The sequence below is a fragment of the Typha angustifolia genome, chromosome 10 (genome assembly GCF_048772165.1).
Source record: "Typha angustifolia cultivar Huaian chromosome 10, ASM4877216v1, whole genome shotgun sequence".
NCBI lineage: Eukaryota > Viridiplantae > Streptophyta > Magnoliopsida > Poales > Typhaceae > Typha > Typha angustifolia.
In genome coordinates this window covers 12,314,534-12,333,298 of record NC_133248.1, presented here as the reverse complement: position 1 = coordinate 12,333,298, position 18,765 = coordinate 12,314,534, and the positions used below count along the sequence as shown (strand labels likewise).

The 18,765-nt window shown below is 40.5% G+C and overlaps 3 protein-coding genes and 1 pseudogene across 5 annotated transcripts; 3 read left to right on the top strand and 1 right to left on the bottom strand.

Annotated features, from left to right (window-relative positions):
• Positions 1-245: 245 nt before the first annotated feature.
• LOC140768297 (WRKY transcription factor 72A-like) lies at positions 246-3,393 on the top strand. Its single transcript, XM_073108544.1, has 5 exons — positions 246-393; positions 796-891; positions 999-1,535; positions 1,675-1,788; positions 2,314-3,393. Exons 1-5 carry the CDS (start codon positions 325-327, stop codon positions 3,274-3,276), a joined length of 1,779 nt encoding a protein of 592 aa, XP_072964645.1. The 5' UTR covers positions 246-324; the 3' UTR covers positions 3,277-3,393.
• Positions 3,394-3,543: 150 nt separating this feature from the next.
• LOC140768300 (SNF1-related protein kinase regulatory subunit gamma-1-like) lies at positions 3,544-6,707 on the top strand. Of its 3 annotated transcripts, none has more exons than XM_073108547.1 (6): positions 3,544-3,713; positions 4,093-4,314; positions 4,475-4,920; positions 5,088-5,354; positions 5,451-5,626; positions 5,735-6,707. In XM_073108547.1, exons 2-6 carry the CDS (start codon positions 4,152-4,154, stop codon positions 6,018-6,020), a joined length of 1,338 nt encoding a protein of 445 aa, XP_072964648.1. In that variant the 5' UTR covers positions 3,544-3,713; positions 4,093-4,151; the 3' UTR covers positions 6,021-6,707. The 3 variants fall into 3 exon arrangements, with proteins under 3 accessions (XP_072964648.1, XP_072964649.1, XP_072964650.1); XM_073108548.1 differs by lacking the exon at positions 3,544-3,713 and adding an exon at positions 3,730-3,956; XM_073108549.1 differs by lacking the exon at positions 3,544-3,713 and having other exon boundaries at positions 4,178-4,314; positions 4,470-4,920.
• Positions 6,708-6,875: 168 nt separating this feature from the next.
• On the bottom strand, positions 6,876-10,155 carry LOC140769292 (uncharacterized; annotated as a pseudogene).
• A 3,841-nt stretch (positions 10,156-13,996) lies between these two features.
• On the top strand, positions 13,997-18,729 carry LOC140768298 (protein NRT1/ PTR FAMILY 4.6-like). Its single transcript, XM_073108545.1, has 5 exons — positions 13,997-14,150; positions 14,257-14,365; positions 14,830-15,047; positions 16,548-16,994; positions 17,073-18,729. Exons 1-5 carry the CDS (start codon positions 14,148-14,150, stop codon positions 18,036-18,038), a joined length of 1,743 nt encoding a protein of 580 aa, XP_072964646.1. The 5' UTR covers positions 13,997-14,147; the 3' UTR covers positions 18,039-18,729.
• Positions 18,730-18,765: the final 36 nt, after the last annotated feature.

Genomic DNA, 18,765 nt, shown 5'->3' with positions numbered 1-18,765 from the left:
ATTCAAACCGGTGCAAATTATAATGACTTGGCATTTTAACAGGCTAGTAGTAACATGTCAGACACGTTGAAGCATCTAATAATATTGTTCATTTAGCTTTCTCTTAGTAACCCACGAGGCTGTTGACATTTGAGATGTGTATATGGCATAATAGGGATAAGCTCAAGGCTTTGAAATTTTTTAAGCTAAAGTCAAAAACAGGAGGCTTCGTTATATAAGAGAAGGGAGGAGTGCAAGGACAAAGACAAGACAAAAGAAATAGAGAGATAGAGAAAGGGAAGAGAAGGCCAAGCTAAGATCTAATTGGCTTGTACGTTCTTCTCTATGGAGGTGTTGAAGGCAAAAGTCGAACAATATAGTGATGAAGAGAAGAAGAAGTTAGAGACCAAGAAGGTTTGGCTTCTTCATTTTTCTTTAGTTTTTTTTTTTTTTTTTTCTCGTTCATGCTTTTTATTTTTTGGTATAATTATTACAATTTTTGTGGTGATATCTGTATCTTCTAGAGATAATTAGATGTCCCTATCGTATCCTTATCGTAGATTGTTTGATTGTAGATCTAATCCCGTCAAAGAGCTAGACTTTTCATTGTTGAATTAAGGTATCTTGTGAAATAATCTTTAGTGTTTTTGTTTGAATTGGTTAGAGATAGCCATGGGTATAAATCTTTTCTAGTTCTTCCCCAACTAGCTAGATTCCCTTAATCTTCTTCAATTGATAGGCAAATTTCACACTTCTTTTTGTTTTTGATATTATGCCCACAATATATATCTCATGTCAATCTTTAATTACTTACAGGTTACTTCCATAACCGCAAGTGAGAGATCTCTCATGCTCATGGACTACTCATCCTCCAAACCATCTTCTTCAAACCCCAACGACTCAATAACTCAGGTCTGGAATTAATTGCCTGCTAAAGTTTAATTATTTTCAGGTAGCAATTAATTAGGACATGCAAGTGGATGATTAATTAGCTTACATGGATAAATTTATTCTCACAGGAGAGCAGGCTCGAATCCACAAGGGCAGAGATGGGTGAAGTGAGAGAAGAGAACGAGAGATTAAAGACCTTCTTAGCACGAATCGTAAAGGACTACCAGTTTCTCCAGTTGCACTTCAACGACATGGTCGAGCAAGAGAAAGCTAAGAGGCCGATGGAGGATTCCGTTCAAGACGAGGTGGACGAACCCGGGCTCGTCTCCTTGAGCCTTGGAACCAGCTCAAGTGGACCCAGGAAGGAGGAGATCAAGAGTAGCAGTGCAAGTGCAACGAAGAGCAAAGAGAACTGTGAGCAAATCGAGAATGGTCTAACTCTTGGATTGGACTGTAGATTTGAAGGATCTAGTAGTGGTACGAATGAGAATCTTGGCTTGAATCTAAGCCCAGACAATAGCTTTGAAGAGACCAAGGAAGAAGAGGGATGGCCACCTAGCAAAGTATTGAAGAATTTGAGAAATGGGGAAGACAGTGAGTCGACGCAGCAGCCGCAAGTAAAGAAAGCTAGGGTATCAGTGCGAGCAAGATGCGACGCGCCCACGGTACGTACGTAGTTTGAATTCTTCTTTCAGATTTTGAGTATGAATTCAGATTTAGATTCATGAGAACATGCAAGCAGGGTTGCATGCATTTGATACGTAATGTATTGCAGATTAAATATGGAATTGATTATATATGCAGATGAGTGATGGATGCCAATGGAGGAAGTATGGGCAAAAGATTGCAAAGGGAAATCCATGCCCAAGAGCTTATTATCGTTGCACGGTTGCACCTGCTTGTCCAGTAAGGAAACAGGTAATATACTCGATCACAAAAATTATCATATTCTTGTTGTATTCATATGAAAAATGATTGGCAAATTGGAATAAGAATATCCCACTAATGTTCTTCTGGTTGACATTGTAATAATCAAAGGTGTAGACTTCTCATAGAAATACTGCTTACAATTAAAAGCCCAACATTTACGCAACATGGAGCAGACTAAGTACTATAAAACAATGAACTAGATTTGACTCTGTCAATCATCATCATTCAGGATTTCAAACACTTCTAGATGCACTTTTTTGTTTCTCTCTCTTCTTAAGAGCAGTCCAAGAAGAATTCCTCGCAAGTAAACACCTAATATCTAACATAGGGAAAATAATCTTTCTTCTTGCTTCATAGTGACCTAATCATTTATAACCATGGGCGACTGACTAGCTAATGTAGTAGTAGTCCACCATATCATAACTCACACAAAGCAATTAGGTAGTAAACTATTCAAACCTTAATGGTAGGTGTAAGTTTTGTTCTGAAAAATTATTTTTGCAATATATTCAGGTACAAAGATGCGCAGAAGATACATCTATACTGATCACAACCTATGAAGGGACTCATAACCATCCACTTCCAGTCTCAGCCACAGCCATGGCCTCCACCACCTCCGCCGCCGCCTCCATGCTGCTCTCCGGCTCGTCTGCCTCGCGACCGGCTATTGGATCCCCCATCGCATCCACCGCGACAAATGCCGGCCTCCACGGCCTCAGCTTCAGCTTATCGGATACTTCTCGCCCCCGGCAATTCTACCTCCCTAACACCTCAATCTCCTCCACTCCTTCCTACCCTACTATAACCCTAGACCTCACCACACCACCTTCTTCCACCTCACAACCCTCCTCATTCAATAGGTTCTCCTCAAACTTGATCGCTTCCGTTAACCCTAGGCTATACTCCTACTCCACTGGCTTCAACTTCTCTTCCTCGGAGTCGTCTAACTCCTTACCAAGTAATGCGTACTTAAGCTATGGAAGCCTTAGCCAGCATCCATATAACAAAAGTTCCAATAATATTGCATCTCTAAGCCTAGGTAGTAGTAGTAGTAGTAGTAGTAATAGGCAAGCTCAAGAACCCTTCTACCAATCTTATCTACAGAAGGTAGCAAATATTCCAACACAGAATCCGATAACCGACACGATCGCGAAGGCGATCACGTCCGACCCGAGCTTCCAGTCGGCTTTGGCGGCGGCGATCACGTCGTACGTCGGCGCGCATGGTGTAGGGGAGGGTCAGGCTCAAGGTGCGAATGTGAAGCCGTGGGGAGAGCAGCTGAGTTCGAGCTCGACCTCGGCTTTCGCGGCGGCGGTCAACGGATGCGCGTCGAGCTACTTGACTCGGTCAACGCCGCCGTCGAGTTCGAATGGCCAGCATGGAAACTTGATGTTCCTCCAGCCCACGTTAGCGTTTCAGAGCTCTAAGAGCGCCTCGACTTCTCCAGTGGAGAATAGCGAGAAGGTTAATACCTGAAGGAGTTCTTTTGTATTTAGAAGTATTTTGTTTGAATTGTGAAAAACTTTTTGGAATTTTAGTTTTGACGTGTACAAGGGTGATACGTAGAAATGTTGGAAATTATTTGATGCTGTATATAGTAGTAACTTCGTAATATGGCACGTACGATGGAAACTTGACGGTTGTGATATCTAGCATCGGAATGTGCTGTTTGGTGTTTGGGGGTAAGCAGCTGATCTCATGATCCGCTAACTGCTCGCCGTTGACTACCGCCGCTTGTTTGCCACGTCGTTTTTTTAGGACACGTGTCAGACCAGCTGCTTGCTCACGCGAATATTGAGGGAAATGAGAACTTAGCGCCGAAATCAGAGGAAGAGAACAAAGAGAAATTCTATTTTAATTCCTACGTCGATTTCTTTCGTTACCGTCTTCGCTTTGTGCATTCTACTGAATCGGTAAATAACAGTTAAATCTTTGTCCCTAGTTTTCTTAGCAAGTAAACTTATACGGGAATTAAGTGCTTGGTCTTTTGTACAAAATCTTATGTATTTTTACCGAGCACATTGTTTAATGTTAATCTTCGTCATGGTAACTTGATGTTAAACGAATATGATCTGAAGTAATTCATTGGGAGCTTGATAATTGCGGTGCGTTAACTGTTTGTTAGAATGCTGAGGAGAGAAGTAAGAGAGTGTTGGGTATGTCTTGAATCGATGCTTAGATGGATAGAGCGTTATTGCATTGTTTCTTTACTTAGATCGTATTCAGAACATGTATTTCGCAAAAACTTTCTCCGATTCTATGATCACATCGTTGAAAGCATCTCATTTGCAGTAAGTTGCCTACGGAGCACTCGGTCGCGAGCTATTGCGCGAGCGTACAACTTATCAACTATGGCGCAGCAGGATCGATTAGAATCAAGAATTCCAAGCTGTGATGCTTATTTTGACCGGATCCAGTCTAAGAAAAGGTTGCCACATTCTTTACAAGAATCTCTGACATCCTCATTTGCAAAGATTCCATCTTCTTCTTTTCCACTAGTTCCAGGGGGCAAAGGTATCCTTTGATTGTATTACTGTTTGGTTTCTGAATGAATTTTGTGCTGCTTCTATTACAGCCTATGTTGGTCGTAGTAGGATGGTTGCATTTTGTTTTGTGTGTAGTAGCCCGTAGACAACCTTTTTAGCTAAGAGTTTAACTGCTTCTTGAAGAACAGTGATTGAAATATCGGCAGACACATCGGTTGTGGACGCAGTCCGGACTTTGTCGGAACATAATATAATGGCTGCCCCTGTGACAAATCCAGAGGGAAGTACTTATATAGACTGGAGAGAGCGTTATCTTGGACTAGTAGACTATTGTGCAATAATTCACTGGGTGTTAGAGAGTGCAGAGGTTGCAGCTGTTGCTCTAACAGCAGGCTCAGCAACAGCTGCTGGAGTAGGTGCTGGTGCTCTTGGTACTATTGGGGTTGGCGTGGCATGGGGGGCAACTGGTCCACTAGCAGTTGCCGGGCTAACTATTGCGGCGATTGGCGCAGCGGTAGCTGGAGGATTGGCTGCTGAAAGTGGAATGGCAATAGATGCTCCTACTGCTGCTGATAATTTAGCGGAGGATTTCTACAAAGTCCTACTTCAGAAGGAGCCTTTCAAGTCCACTACTGTAAGTTACATTTACTACTTTAGCTAGCTTTGACTGGCCATGCCAGATATATGTAGGAATGCATCTTGACGACGATCATCTTGCGATGGTAGTGGCTATCTAACTATCTTGATGTTTTCTATAATTCTTATGAAGTTCCATGTTCTCAATTTTGGAGATTATTTCAGGTAAGATCTATTGTGAAATCATGCCGCTCGACGCCATTCCTTCCAGTTGCACAAGATAGCTCCATGCTCACTGTGCTGCTGCTACTTTCTAAGTACAGACTGAAGAATGTCCCAGTAATTGAAGCTGGGAAGCCTCATATTCGGAATTTTATTACGCAAACCGCAGTCGTCCAAGGCCTGAAGCAATGCAAGGGAAGTGACTGGTTTGATTTCATCGCAGCACGCCCTCTTTCAGACTTTGGACTTCCTTTTATGTCACATAAAGAGGTTTTTTATTTATTTTTTCTCTCTCTCTCTCTCGCTCTTCTTTTCAGAAAACAATCCCTGTTTGAGCAAGAATGAATGCTGGTGAATAATTTTCAGGTCATTAGCATCAACAGTGATGAGCTTATACTTGAAGCTTTCAAGCGGATGAAGGATAACCAAGTAGGAGGTCTTCCAGTTATAGAAGCTGGTAGCGGAAGAAGAATTATCGGCAGTGTAAGCATACAGGACATCAGATTTTTGCTGCTTAGACCTCGGCTCTTCTCTGATTTCAGGTGAATTTTAGCAATGATTTGCTACAAATTGCAAGCTAAAGTTCCGCAGATACTAATAACAGTGAGAGAATATTTGGTTTGTCTTACAACTCTGTGCTATTCCTGCAGGCATCTAACTGTGTTGAACTTTATGAAGTCCATAGCTTCTGTTGATATGGACCTGACCAACTCATTGGCAACACCAGTAACATGTTCGCCTGGTGCTCGCCTCGGTAGCGTGATCGAGAGTTTGGCATCGAAATCTGCTCATCGGATTTATGTAGTAGAGGGTGACGACGCTGAAGTTATCGGTGTAGTGACACTGAGAGATGTAATCTCTTGCTTCGTCTATGAACCATCTGATCATTTTGACAACTACTTCGGTTTTGCTACAAAGGAGATTCTGAACCAGTGAGATCGATTGCATCTGAGTTCGAACAATGATGAAGCAATAACAGTTCAGCTGAAGAAACGCAAGATCATATCCCTTGGCAAATTTTTTAATTATTTTTTGCTGATACTTCTATTTTACTACCAAGGTGATTTTGTCACCTTTTTTTTTTGATTAAATAAAGATTGATCTAAATAAGCCGTTCTCTTCATCTATGTCCTCTGTAGTGGATTTAGTAGGACCCAGCATTGGACTTAGCAAAGTTACAAAAAGAGGAATAGAAAACGGAGTACGAGATCTGAGGAGCATTCAGGAGCGCAAAAAGAGGTCAGTTCTTCTCCGCATTTGGGTCGACCCGTCTTGATTGGATATTTTCACTTTTGTTGGTCTTTGCCTGCTGGATCTCGCGTTATGCCACTAGATCTCCTGGCTTCTGTTCTACGGATCGTCTTCAATTAAACTGGTCTTCTCTTAATTTGGGAATATCTTTCTTGGTCGATCTTTTCTGCTACAATCTAGTTCTTTGCTTAGTGTCAGGATCGTAGCTTGAGAGGATTACACTTCAGCGATGATGACTTGATTTTATAGTTTGGAGCTTGTTGTAATCTGGTTCATCATACACAGTGTGATGCATGATCTTGCTTATAGATATTACTCAAGCCCTAGGGTTTGATGGAATTGGTTAATAGACTTCGTAATTTCATCATCTTCAGTCATTCTTCTGGTGATTCCTTCGAACACAAGAGTCCATACTTGATCACCGAAATTAAGCAGTTCTGTGTACTCTCTATTGGGTAAACTGTATCCATTATGTCTTGCTCGATGATCATAGCATTGTCTTCTAAGAACAACCTGTTATCTATGATGTCCATAATCTGTTCAGGAAAAGATGCATGAAGGCTTAACCCATCCTTAAACAGGATCAATAAGAGTAATCCCAGTTGTCACTCAAGCACACTAGAATGTCTTGATAAGGTTGTATACTACAAAGTAGGTACTCGAATTATTTAGTTCTATTAGTACAAATAAATACACTTGACTGTCAAATAAGTAGCTTGAAGGGGCGAGTAGGCTGCACCGCCACTTACCTAATGGTTCCTACTATATTTTGAATGGTAGTTATAAAAGTTAAATATTAGTATTTTTAAGGACAGTTGAATCAAAAGAAGATCATGCAGAAATGGTATTCTGGCCGCGTGTTTTACCAACCTTGATTTGTCTGGTCAAATTAATTCAGTAAATTAGAGAAGGAAAAGGCAAAAATCATGAGTCTATGTTTACACAACTTAAGTGCTTTATATTAGGTCGAAAACCATGTGGTACTCCACCATGGTTTTACTTATACTTGGCAAACATTGAGTTTGCATTCTTGAGGATAATGTTTTTTTTGAAGTTATATGTGTTGGACTGACTCATACTTCGAGTCACAATTAATTCAAGATTCAATTGATTATCCATAAATGGAGCTCTTACCTGGAGGAACATAACCAATAGATCCCTTTAGTCCTATTGTGCTAGTTGAACATTGAGATGATTGGTCACAGGGTTGGATGAGAAATTTTGCTAATCCAAAATCACCCACATGTGCTGTCATGTAGCTGTCCAGAAGAATGTTGCTAGGCTTAAGATCACAATGAACAATAGGCACAGCCCATTGATGATGAAGATACTCCAAAGCTGTTCCAATATCGATGGCTATGTTTAGCCTCTGAATAAGGCTTAAGCTTATGAATGGACTGATCTTGCATGCATTTGGATGCAACCACTCTTCCAGACTACCATTGGGCATGAACTCAAAGACCAGAGCCTTAAAATCATTACCCTGGTGATCTGAACTAGAGCATGAAGTTAGAACCTTGACAAGATTTCGGTGGTGGATGCTTCTCATGGCCTCACATTCAGAAGTAAAACTCTGGAAAGCCCCATGTTGCTGAAGGTTCAGCACTTTCACAGCAACAATGCTTGCATTATCATAATTCATTATTCCTTTATATACTGATCCAAAACTACCTGTGCCAATTATATTAGCTGAAGAGAACCCATCAGTAGCTTTAAAAGCTCATTGTAGGATATCTTTCATATACCAATCTTTCAATAAAAAAATAGACAGTTGTTTTATTGTAGAACCCCATATCTAGTAACGACTCCCAAATAAGCATAGGACTATAGTTAGACATATAGCTCCACGACCTCTGGTTAAAAGTATTGTTCTGACTGCGTGGGAATGATGCGTTACTCGAGAGATGTCTGCATTGCAGGCTGGGAAGTGTAGTTCAGGAATTCCACCAGAGAGTTTAGTGTTTCCTCTGAAAGACACTGCACTGGCATTCTTGAAAACCCCTTCTGTTGGCACCTGACCCTCAAAGTTGTTGAAAGAAAGATTAAAGTATTGGAGATAGGGGAATTCATCTAGGAATTCTGGAATTTGACCAGATGAGAAGTTGTTTGAGAGATCAAGCTCCTTTAGCCCTCTTAGATTGCTACAAGAGGATGGAATGGGTCCTTCGAATAAGTCCCCTTCCATACGAAGTCTTTCCACACTCTCGTATTCACTTATGGTGCTAGGAATTTCACCAGAGGGCTTGCTATGAGAGAAGTCCAGCTTCCCGATTTTTTTCAAATTACCAACTTCTAATGGTAAAGAACCATTCAGAAAATTATATGACAAGTCGAGGAAGAAGGAAAGTGAAGAAAGCTTCATGACTTCTTCGGGAATGTTGCCACTGATCTTATTATTTGAAAGAATGACTCCAGAGTCCACATTTTGCCGAATGCTGATGGAATGCTCCCTTCCAGTTCATTGTTACAGAGTTTGATTGTGTTCATCTGCATGAGGTTGTTGATTGTACTTGGAATTTTACCTGAAATCATGGCTGAGAGATTGTAAAAGGGAGGATGGTATCTTGCCTGATAAGTCATTCAATCCGAGATCAAGATACACAAGAGATGCAGTTGGCCAAGTGAAGCTGGGATCTCTCCTGATAGATTATCTTCAGAGCAGTCCAGATGAGTGGGAGATGGAAAGTTTTCCAAAAGAAGATGGAATTCCACCATCAAGACTATTTCTGGCTAGAACCAGACCATCCAGAGACAGAGAGGTTTCCTGGAGAAGGTGAGATGGTTCCTGCAAGACTGTTGTACGAGACATCAAGGAAGGGGGGTATGACTCCTGTTAGATTGTTATTTGTAGACAGCAAAATAAAGCAGGGAGGAGAGATTCGCAACTGAGGTTGGGATCGACCCAGTTAGTCTGTTGAATGGAAGATCAAGAATCAGCAATTGATCAAGGTTTCTAAAAGTGGCTGTGATTGTAAGGGATCTCACCCTTGAGCCTGTTTGTCCTCAAGCTGATGACTCGAAGATTTGGAGCAGTTGCCAAGAGCCGAGGGAATTCTCCCTTCAAGTGAATTCATGCTTATGTTGACATAGTGCAGCCGGGACAAGCGACCTAACTCTTCAGGGATGCCTCCAGCAGTGAAGCCTGTTGTCTGAGAGGCTAGCCTCTCCTCTGGAGGAAAGTGAGGTTGCCCAAGGATGGGGGATAAGAGGGCGGTGAGTCGTTCGGGATGACGAAGGCTGCACTCGCGACGCCTCGCCACTGGCAGTAATGGAGGGAGTCAAGAGCGAAGCGATCCAATATCGCTTTACTTCCTAACTTGATTAAAGGTAGCCAGGTAGGGGTTGTTGTGGGAATAATGGAAGAGTTGTGTAGATTGGAATTCTGAACGTCCTCCTTCTGTGGTAATTTATGGAATTCTTGGCAGTATTCAAATCATACTATCTTGAAAAAGTCCATAGGCAGAACAGTTAACATAAGTGCAGGATTGCTACCTTTCCGCTGGAAAATTCTCAGTTTATGTTCCTGCTTTTCACCAGCCACATATTCTAAATGGATCATGAGAAATGTCAGTTCTCTCATTTGGCATGTCCTGATCAATCGAGTTGGCGACTAATTCCAATAAATAAATAAAGGACGAGCATAGATATCTGATGAAATCAGTGTTAAATTCTCAGGTAAAACAACATCAAGCAACTCAGTAAGCGACATGGGCCGGCCCTTTATCCGGTCCGGCCCAAAGTTAATAGACGGACAATTGAGGAAGAATCCGGTGGAGATTTGTACGTGCATGGGGGTTCCAGTCCACTGTCCACAAGCAGCTGTGGCAGAGAGAGTAGGCCCCCCCACTTAGGCAGGTGGTGCCCAATTGAGGGCAGAAGTGAACCGAACCGAGGAAGAAAAGGAATTAAAATAAAATAAACAATGGAGTTTGCAGGCATCTGGTTCAAGAGCATGGGACTAATTCTCTTTCACTCCTTTCCTTTCCTTTCCTTTCCTTTCCCAGTCGCAGTCGTCTGGTTTAAAGTCTTGTTCGATGGAGATGTCGATAGTTGACTACCTTACAAGTAAGTAAATTAAGCTCCGTGAATTTAAGGACGATAGCAGCAGAGAGTCCGAGGCCCGAATCTCTTTAGCTTACCTTCTCAACTCTTCTAGAGGCTTCGTAAAGAAAAGATAGAAGAATATAAACCTAGAGTGGTCTTTCTGATATCTATGACAACCAGTGACTATATCTATGGCACCATTAATCTTTGGCGGTGAATACGAAATCAATTCCTGCGCACCTTTTTGTAAGGTCGACGTGTCCCCCCTGTTCAACTATATATTTCCTTGCAAAAGCCTCATCTCCTTCAGATCTCTCTCGACTCTACAGGGCCAACCCTACCTGCAGCGAATAAGCATCTCAAGCCACCCCTCCCTCTCCTCCTCCTCCTCCTCAAGAATCCCAACGACGCCCATGGTGGTCCAACCACCAGGAGGCTTAGATTAGCATTCCAATGTCAGATTCCAATATTATTATTATTATTATTATTATTCCCTATCTGTGTCTGTCCTTACGTGAGAAGTAAAGAGTCAGTCGTTCATCAAAAGCCATTGCGTTTAATATTATTATTTTACGTAGGATATTAAAAGAAGTTCCATCCTTTTACGTTGAAACTAATTTACCTTTTAGCAGAGAAAGCAAGGAGAAACGTTTACTTTCTTAGTTTTTTTTTTTTTTTATCTCTTCTTTTTCAGTAGAATTTACTTGGCTTTTATTACGTGGAGAGATCTTTACAGTCTGTATGACGTGGCAGTCAAAAAAAGGTGATACTGATAGTTGTGTACGGATCGTGGATGTGACTGGCTCCCCGGGCGGAGCAAATTCCTCCGTCCGGAGCTGTAGCAGCACCCTGGGTCCAAACTGAAGCTTTCTGTCGACCTATTACCTAATTTTAGGAATTACACTACTTTGCTTGATTTGGATATCCTCTTTGTGATGATCGACCGAAAGGTTTAAAGCCGATTAGGGAAAGTTGGGAGGCATCTTATCTTCCAAATTAAAAGCATATATGCTTGTCAGCTATATCTGGAAGGGATTTGCTTCTCTGCTCGGACGCATAGAAATAATAAAAACCATAGTGGGAAATTGTTATATTTTGGCTCCTATTTCTCACTTCAATAATTCCCTATTGAGAACTATAGATATTTTGATCGATATATTGTGATCATTTAATGTGATGTGGATTATGATGTTAAATTCGGTTGCCCTCGTCAGCTAGCTAGCTAGTTAATTAATTTGATATTCATCTACTCCGATTAGGTTTCGGGTCTGGATCGGGATAGTCCGCAATTAATAGGGACATTGAAATGCATGGTGTTTGAAGGAAAGGATTGAAAATGAGATTAGATTGATGCCGATGATGGTCTGTGATGAAAGAAAGAAAGAAAGAATTATCTTCCATTGGAAGGTTGAGAATTAATATCTCCCTTACCTTATTTACTTAAATAGCTTCATTTTTGCATGAGATATATAATCCAAGTAAGTAGATTGTCAATTTGTTGGAAAAATTAATTGCAACGCTGCAAGAATGCACATCACCATTAATGCTTCTGTCTGATCTATACTTGAGATGAACAGAGTCGCAGTCATTTCAAATACATTACATAACAGTTGACATGGCATTATTAATTTACGTAGGCAGATGGTGATGTTTTAATTGAATCAAGCAGCAAGGAATATTAACCGAGTTTCTAATATGCAAACGTTTTTCTGTGATCGATGGCAGCAACACTGCTGATCAGCATAGAGACTAGAGATAGATAGATAGATAGATAGATAGATAGATAAAACATGCAGTGCCTTTCAGAAAAGGATATGATCGAAGACTTTTGGAAGATACTGAACAATAAATGTGAGCCCTTTATAAGCGCATTCTTTCTATCCACATTTTGATAATTGTTTCTCTTTATCTAAGTATTCCAATATGTTCAAAAGAAATAAAGTGAACTAGGAAATGGGCCGGAAAAATTAAAATCTCCAGCTCTCTAGAAGAAGCCAAGATGATGAGATAGTTTGATGAAGATGGGAGATTAAATTAATTAAGGAAGAAACAATCTATGGACAAAGGATTGGCCACATATCACATAGGGCAAAGACTCAAAAATACCCTTGCTAGTGCTTGCACTTGTTTTCCACGTCATACTTTCACTCTCCCAGTTGATCTATGAGAGAGGGTGTTGGTGTTAGGCTATTTACTGGGTCTGGGTCTTCTTCAACTTTGAGCATCCTGTGCCATCTGTTATCTTCTTTTGGTTTGGTTGATGAAAGTATAGCCAAAATTACTAGGAACATGTAACTTTAGTATGCATGCAGCACTGTTGCTGCTAATATCACACTCACTAATTACTCTTTAGAGGGTATTATACCAAATTATATATGATTACTTACTAAAGTGATCATAAGGATGCCAAAGTAAGTGAGCACTTGGTTTACTTTGTGAATCTCTTTTTGTTTGTGATGAAGACCATGCAGTTGCTTCCTTCCAATAACATTACTGTCATCAACATGGATAGGCTAATGAAATCCTTCTCAGGATGGACAGATGCTATGACAACTGAACCATCTAAAGAAAAGAAAGCTATTTAGAGAGAGAGAGAAGAGAAAGAGATGGGATGATGATATCTTTTTTAAGATAAATTTACATTTAACACCCTATATTTTCACTCATTTGCAATTGATACCCTGTGCTCTCTAATATTTATAAATCGAGTCGCTCTATCCTTACTAAATATGTGCAGAAAATAATTTGGGCTAACATCGCATATGAAAATATTTCAATCTACCATAAAATATCAAAATCTTCTTTCTTCGTTCTTCTTTCTTCTTTTATGGCACAATGAATATTATCTTCTCCTCTGATCTTAAATCTAAAGCTAGAACAGAGCAATTTAGATCCGGCCAAAAATTAAAGTGAGTTTTCTTGTTTCCTCCATTCTTTTTTTTTATCTCTTCTTGTCTCTTAGCTTGAGTAAAAAAAATTCATTAAAATTACTTGGTAGAGTATCTTGAGTTAAGAAAGGTATCTTGCTAGGTTGATGTTTTATACACATATTTGATAGGATTCCATTTACAAATAATAAAAGTACAAAGTAGATGAAACAGACAGATGTTAAATGCAAATTTCTTATTTATTTATTTTTATATTTTCCTTACAAAAAGATGAGTTCTTCTTCTCTCACTTGTCGATTGCAAGCAGGCAATTTACGCCCACCAACAATGCCATAAATGGGACGGTGTGGCCATGGAAATATGCATTTATTGTGACCAGATACTCAAACCAGGGAATAGGATATGATTCCCTTTACCCTCTCCTTGATGTGTCTTTAAAACCAAGCAAGACAAGGATAAGATCATAGGAAACCATTTATTGTGTCATTACTCTTTATCCCTTCCCTATTCTTGGCTGAAGTTTTAATCACACCCTGCATGTTAAAAACGAAAGTACAGAGCAGAGATCCTGGGGTGGGAAAAAAAGAAGAAGAAAAAACAGAGAGTAAATAGAGTATTAAGAAGGACTATTAATGTTCAGGAAATCCATAGATATGCATGTTGGAATGCACTTTCCATATGATTATGTGTAGTCCTTATCAGTTGGTTGAGGGTAGGGTGGTGGGGCCAAAGACCTTTACCCTCGGTTAGGGGCCCTTTGCCCCCCCTTTAAATAACGGTGCTGCAGCTTACTTTTGTTTCATCCACATCCTTCCCCAAATCAGAGGGACTACTTCTTAAGTCTCTCAGACAGGTTGCAGAAGAAGGGGAAGAAGGCAAAATGGTTTGTTAATTTCCCTCCTCTCTACCTTTCTTTGTTAGCGGTTCCTTTTCTTTATCTCTGTATACTGAGTTGTAATGATGTACACCTCTTTGCTGCACCATGGCAGGAAGAAGAAGGGCATGAGCAGGAGAGATGGGTGGGTTATGTGGATTGGAGGTGCAGGCCAGCCTTGAGAAGGAAACATGGGGGCATGCTTGCAGCCTCCTTTGTCTTGGGTATATATATATATATATAACTATATGTCCTTCTGGAAGAACTCTTCAAGCTGCTTCTTTTTTCTACTAGATGATGTAAAGGAAATTTGAACTGAATTTTAAAAAAAAAATTTAAAACAAAAGATAAAAAAGGTTCAATGTTGATAGCTTCCTTTCTTCTTTGTGGTGACTTAAAAAGTCTCTTTTCTTGGCCTTCTGTTTTATTGATAGGTTCCAGATTTCCATCAACAACATCTTTTTTCTTAGAATAACAGACAGCATCTTCATGCAGAAAGCAAATATCAATATCAAATATTATCAGTCATCTAAATTCAGAATTTTCTTTTTCTTCTTTTTCATCCATGATTGTTGCTAAGTACCTGTTATTTGTCATAGTATGTAATTGTGTTTGTGTGTATGTATATATATATATATTTGTGTAAACTGACTGTCTGAAAGCGGCATGGTGGTGGAATTGGGTGCAGTGGTGGAGATAATGGAGAATCTTGCATTTCTATCCAATGCAAGCAACTTGGTCACCTATTTGATGGGCTTCATGCACTTCTCGCCTTCCCGCGCGGCCACCACCGTCACCAATTTCATGGGCACTGCCTTCCTCCTGGCCTTACTTGGTGGCTTCTTGTCTGACGCCTTCTTCACCACGTATCTCATCTACCTGATAAGTGCTCTCATACAGTTCCTGGTAATTATAAGTGTTCATTTTACCTTCTTGTTCTTAATCGAGGGCATTTATTTTTTTTAATCAAAAAAAAAAAAAAAAAAAAGAGAAGGAAGATTAAACTACTTGCAAATATAAAGCAAGGGAAATTGCATGCAGAGCAACAAGTGCTCTGAATGGCAATTAAATCAATTATCTAGGTAGCAAGTCATGGCTTAATATTTCACATGATTCTGGGGCCATAGTAATCTAATATTCCTCCCAACTTAGGGTGACGTGGTGTGTTATCTAGCAAATCATGCGTATTACTGGATTCTGGGGCCATACTAATCTAATATTCCTCTATCTTAGGTGAATTGATGGTGTGTGGGGGCCTACACAGCCACTGCTGCATTTAATCATGGCTTTAATTCCCTGAGTTGTTAGGAGCAGTAAATGATTCTTAGTAACCATCTGATGTTGCACTGCTTTTGGTAGCCTTGGTCAAAGGGAATCACATAGGCCAAGTGGGCTTAGGTGAATTCAAAAGTATGAGAGCCCTCAAGGCTCAAATGTTAGAGGAAAGGGACAATAGGATCAACAATAACCACATGAAGACACGGTCACATCTTTCTTACACTGCACTCCATCCTATTAAAGTGTGCCAATTAATAGGTGCAGTGAACATGGATTCGGAGAATAGGCTTCATATTGCCAAGAAACAGAGGTTGATTGATACCTACGCAGTGCGTAGGATAACAGTTGGTTTTGGTTGCTGTTGTCAGTCCCATTAGGAACCTACATATCGTATCTGAAGCTACCTTTGTCTTCTTCTCTTCTCAATCCTTACCATTATGTTATGCAAGATCCAAAGTATGATGATTTTGTTCAAAGGAACTTATGTTTGTTCACACCTGGATGGCACCAGAACCTAACTCCATTCACTTTATCCATGAAACCTTTCTTTTTTCTTCTTTCCTCTCAAGATAGAAAGAGATAGAAAGGAGATATTTTTATGCTGACTTTGGCGAGAGAAGCCCCAAAGCTCTCGGCTTGTAGTGATTCACGTGCTAATCCCTCGGATAAAAGTTCGCCACTCTCTTTCATGTTTGATAGAGATAAAAGTACACAAGTTGCCAAATGACTATAGCAGCCAAAACATTCTTGTGGGCTTAATGCTTAAGCTTGGGCTTTAGAATAGTATGAGTACACATTACATGTTCATACCTTTACATATATATCTATATATATATATATAGACTAAAAAAGTGTCTTAAATATTTAACATATATTTGTGTCGTGATATGGGGAAAATTTAAATCTTAGATAAAAATATTTATTACTTTTGCACTCGGGATACAAAATCGCTTTGTTTCTACCTTGTCATCTTTTGACATATAAATCCTGTGATCACTTGGTTGATGTGATCTTCTAACTAATAAATAGGGGGAGTGGGTAATATTCAGGCAATCTTCTCCCTTTCTTTTGATGATAAATGTGTCACATATGGGATTCTTAGCTCAAACTCTTGGCGGCCGTTAACAGGGTCTGGTGCTCCTCACAGTGCAAGCGAGGTCTTCGTCCCTCAAACCACCTGCCTGCAATTCCTTAGACACCAACAAAGGACCACCATGTCAAGTGGTGTCCGGTCGTAAGGCTGCGCTGCTCTTCTCAGGCCTCTACCTCACGGCCTTAGGTGTAGGTGGCATTAAGGGCTCTCTGCCGGCCCACGGCGCGGAGCAATTCGACGAGGACACCGCCAACGCCCGCAAGGCGCGCTCCACCTTCTTCAACTACTTCGTCTTCTGCCTCTCTTGCGGAGCCCTTATCGCGGTGACCTTCGTAGTGTGGGTGGAGGACAACAAAGGATGGCAATGGGGCTTTGGAATATCTACCATAACTATTTTGCTCTCCATACCAGTCTTCCTTGCAGGCTCTACTACTTATAGAAACAAGATACCGACCGGAAGTCCTCTAACCACCATTGCCAAGGTAATAAGATCTTGATACATTACCAGTATGTATATATTAATTACTAAGTTTTTGTAACATTATTATCGATGTAATTAGGTGTTAATCTCTGCGGTGTTCAACCGTCATGCGGCGCAAAGTCCGAGCAACGCAATTGTAGACATGGCAGCAAGCCCTACAAAGATAATTGAGACAGAGAGTAGATGTAATGCAGAAGTGAAGATAACTTATGATGCTCCATCTGAAGAGCTAAAATTCCTCAACAGAGCAGTGCAAGGCCAGGCAATTCATAAGGCATTCAAATGCACCGTGGAGGAAGTGGAACAAGTCAAGGTAGTCATAAAAATCCTCCCAATTTTCCTATCAACCATCATGCTCAATTGCTGCCTCGCCCAGCTCTCCACTTTCTCAATAGAACAAGCCGGAACAATGGACACCCGCGTCGGCCGGTTCACCGTGCCGCCCGCATCCCTACCTGTGTTCCCGGTCACCTTCGTCATAATCCTCGCACCCATCTACGACCATGTCATCATTCCTTTCACGCGTCGGCTGACGAAGACCGAGATGGGCATAACTCACCTGCAGCGAATCGGCACCGGCCTCGTGCTCTCAATCGTCGCAATGGCCGTCGCGGCTTTGGTCGAAACCAAGAGGAAGAGGGTGGCTCGGAGTTCAAACATGGTGGACTCTACAGAGCCATTGCCTATAACTTTCTTCTGGATTGCATGGCAATACCTCTTCTTGGGCTCAGCTGACCTGTTCACGTTGGCTGGATTGCTGGAGTTCTTCTTTAGCGAGGCACCCCCAAGGATGAGGTCTTTGGCGACGTCGCTCTCGTGGGCTTCGTTGGCCATGGGTTACTACCTTAGCTCGGTGCTTGTCTCGGTGGTGAACAAAGCAACAGGGAGAGCAAATCACAAGCCATGGCTATCAGGGAGCAACCTGAATCACTACCACCTCGAGAGGTTTTACTGGTTGATGTGTGTGCTTAGCTTGATCAATTTCGGGCACTTCTTGTTCTGGACGAGTAGATATAGGTACAGACGAGCTGGGATTAACTGGTGATGGGTATATGAAATAAGCTATATATATATATATATATATATATATATCATGGTATGGTACACAACCTCCATGGCAAACCCATGACCCAAGCCCCCATGCGTACTAGTAGTATATTTCATAGCTTTTCTTTTCTTTTCTTTTCCTTTTTGTCTGTATTTGTCTCTCATAGCTTCAAATAAAGCCATTACAGAGGGGGAGAATTAAATTATTATATATAAAGACAGAACTAAATATCAATAGAACTTTTCCTTTTCTGGTTTTTTTTCTTTTTCTTTTTGGATGTATAACCGCCCTTGTTCATTTGACCATATATAAATCTCAAGTAAGGGTTTTCCTGTCAGTTTACTGCTAAATAGCTTTATATTTTAACTCATAGAGCTCATTTGGCAACTGGGATAAGGATAAAATGAGCACTTGTCTATGGATAAAAGTAGTTTCTGTTCTAATTTTTTTTTTTCTAGGTGTTTGGTTAGAAAATTTTGGATAAGTTTGGTATAGAAAAAATATGGAATACGAATAGTATTTTGTTGTGATAATTGAGATAAAAAGATAAAAATAATCAAATAGCGTCGTAGATGAAAGATTTCATATCGAAACTTTTTACTACAAATATATTCTAATATATTACTAAGTAAATTATAATCCTATTACAATGTGAATACTTGAATTTAAATTGGGATTAGGATTTATCGTCTTATTATATTCCTAAGGGCAAATTAATTATTTT

Excerpts from the sequence above, each read along its gene's own strand:
- LOC140768298 (XM_073108545.1), top strand. Across the intron at positions 15,048-16,547 it reads GTGCTCTCATACAGTTCCTG|GGTCTGGTGCTCCTCACAGT; the intron begins GTAATTATAAGT and ends GGCCGTTAACAG. Across the intron at positions 16,995-17,072 it reads CTCTAACCACCATTGCCAAG|GTGTTAATCTCTGCGGTGTT; the intron begins GTAATAAGATCT and ends CGATGTAATTAG.
- LOC140768300 (XM_073108547.1), top strand. The coding sequence starts at position 4,152 with ATGGCGCAGCAGGATCGATTAGAATCAAGAATTCCAAGCTGTGATGCT. Across the intron at positions 4,315-4,474 it reads ACTAGTTCCAGGGGGCAAAG|TGATTGAAATATCGGCAGAC; the intron begins GTATCCTTTGAT and ends CTTGAAGAACAG. Across the intron at positions 5,355-5,450 it reads CTTTTATGTCACATAAAGAG|GTCATTAGCATCAACAGTGA; the intron begins GTTTTTTATTTA and ends AATAATTTTCAG.
- LOC140768297 (XM_073108544.1), top strand. The coding sequence starts at position 325 with ATGGAGGTGTTGAAGGCAAAAGTCGAACAATATAGTGATGAAGAGAAG. Across the intron at positions 394-795 it reads AGAAGTTAGAGACCAAGAAG|GTTACTTCCATAACCGCAAG; the intron begins GTTTGGCTTCTT and ends AATTACTTACAG. Across the intron at positions 1,536-1,674 it reads CAAGATGCGACGCGCCCACG|ATGAGTGATGGATGCCAATG; the intron begins GTACGTACGTAG and ends TTATATATGCAG.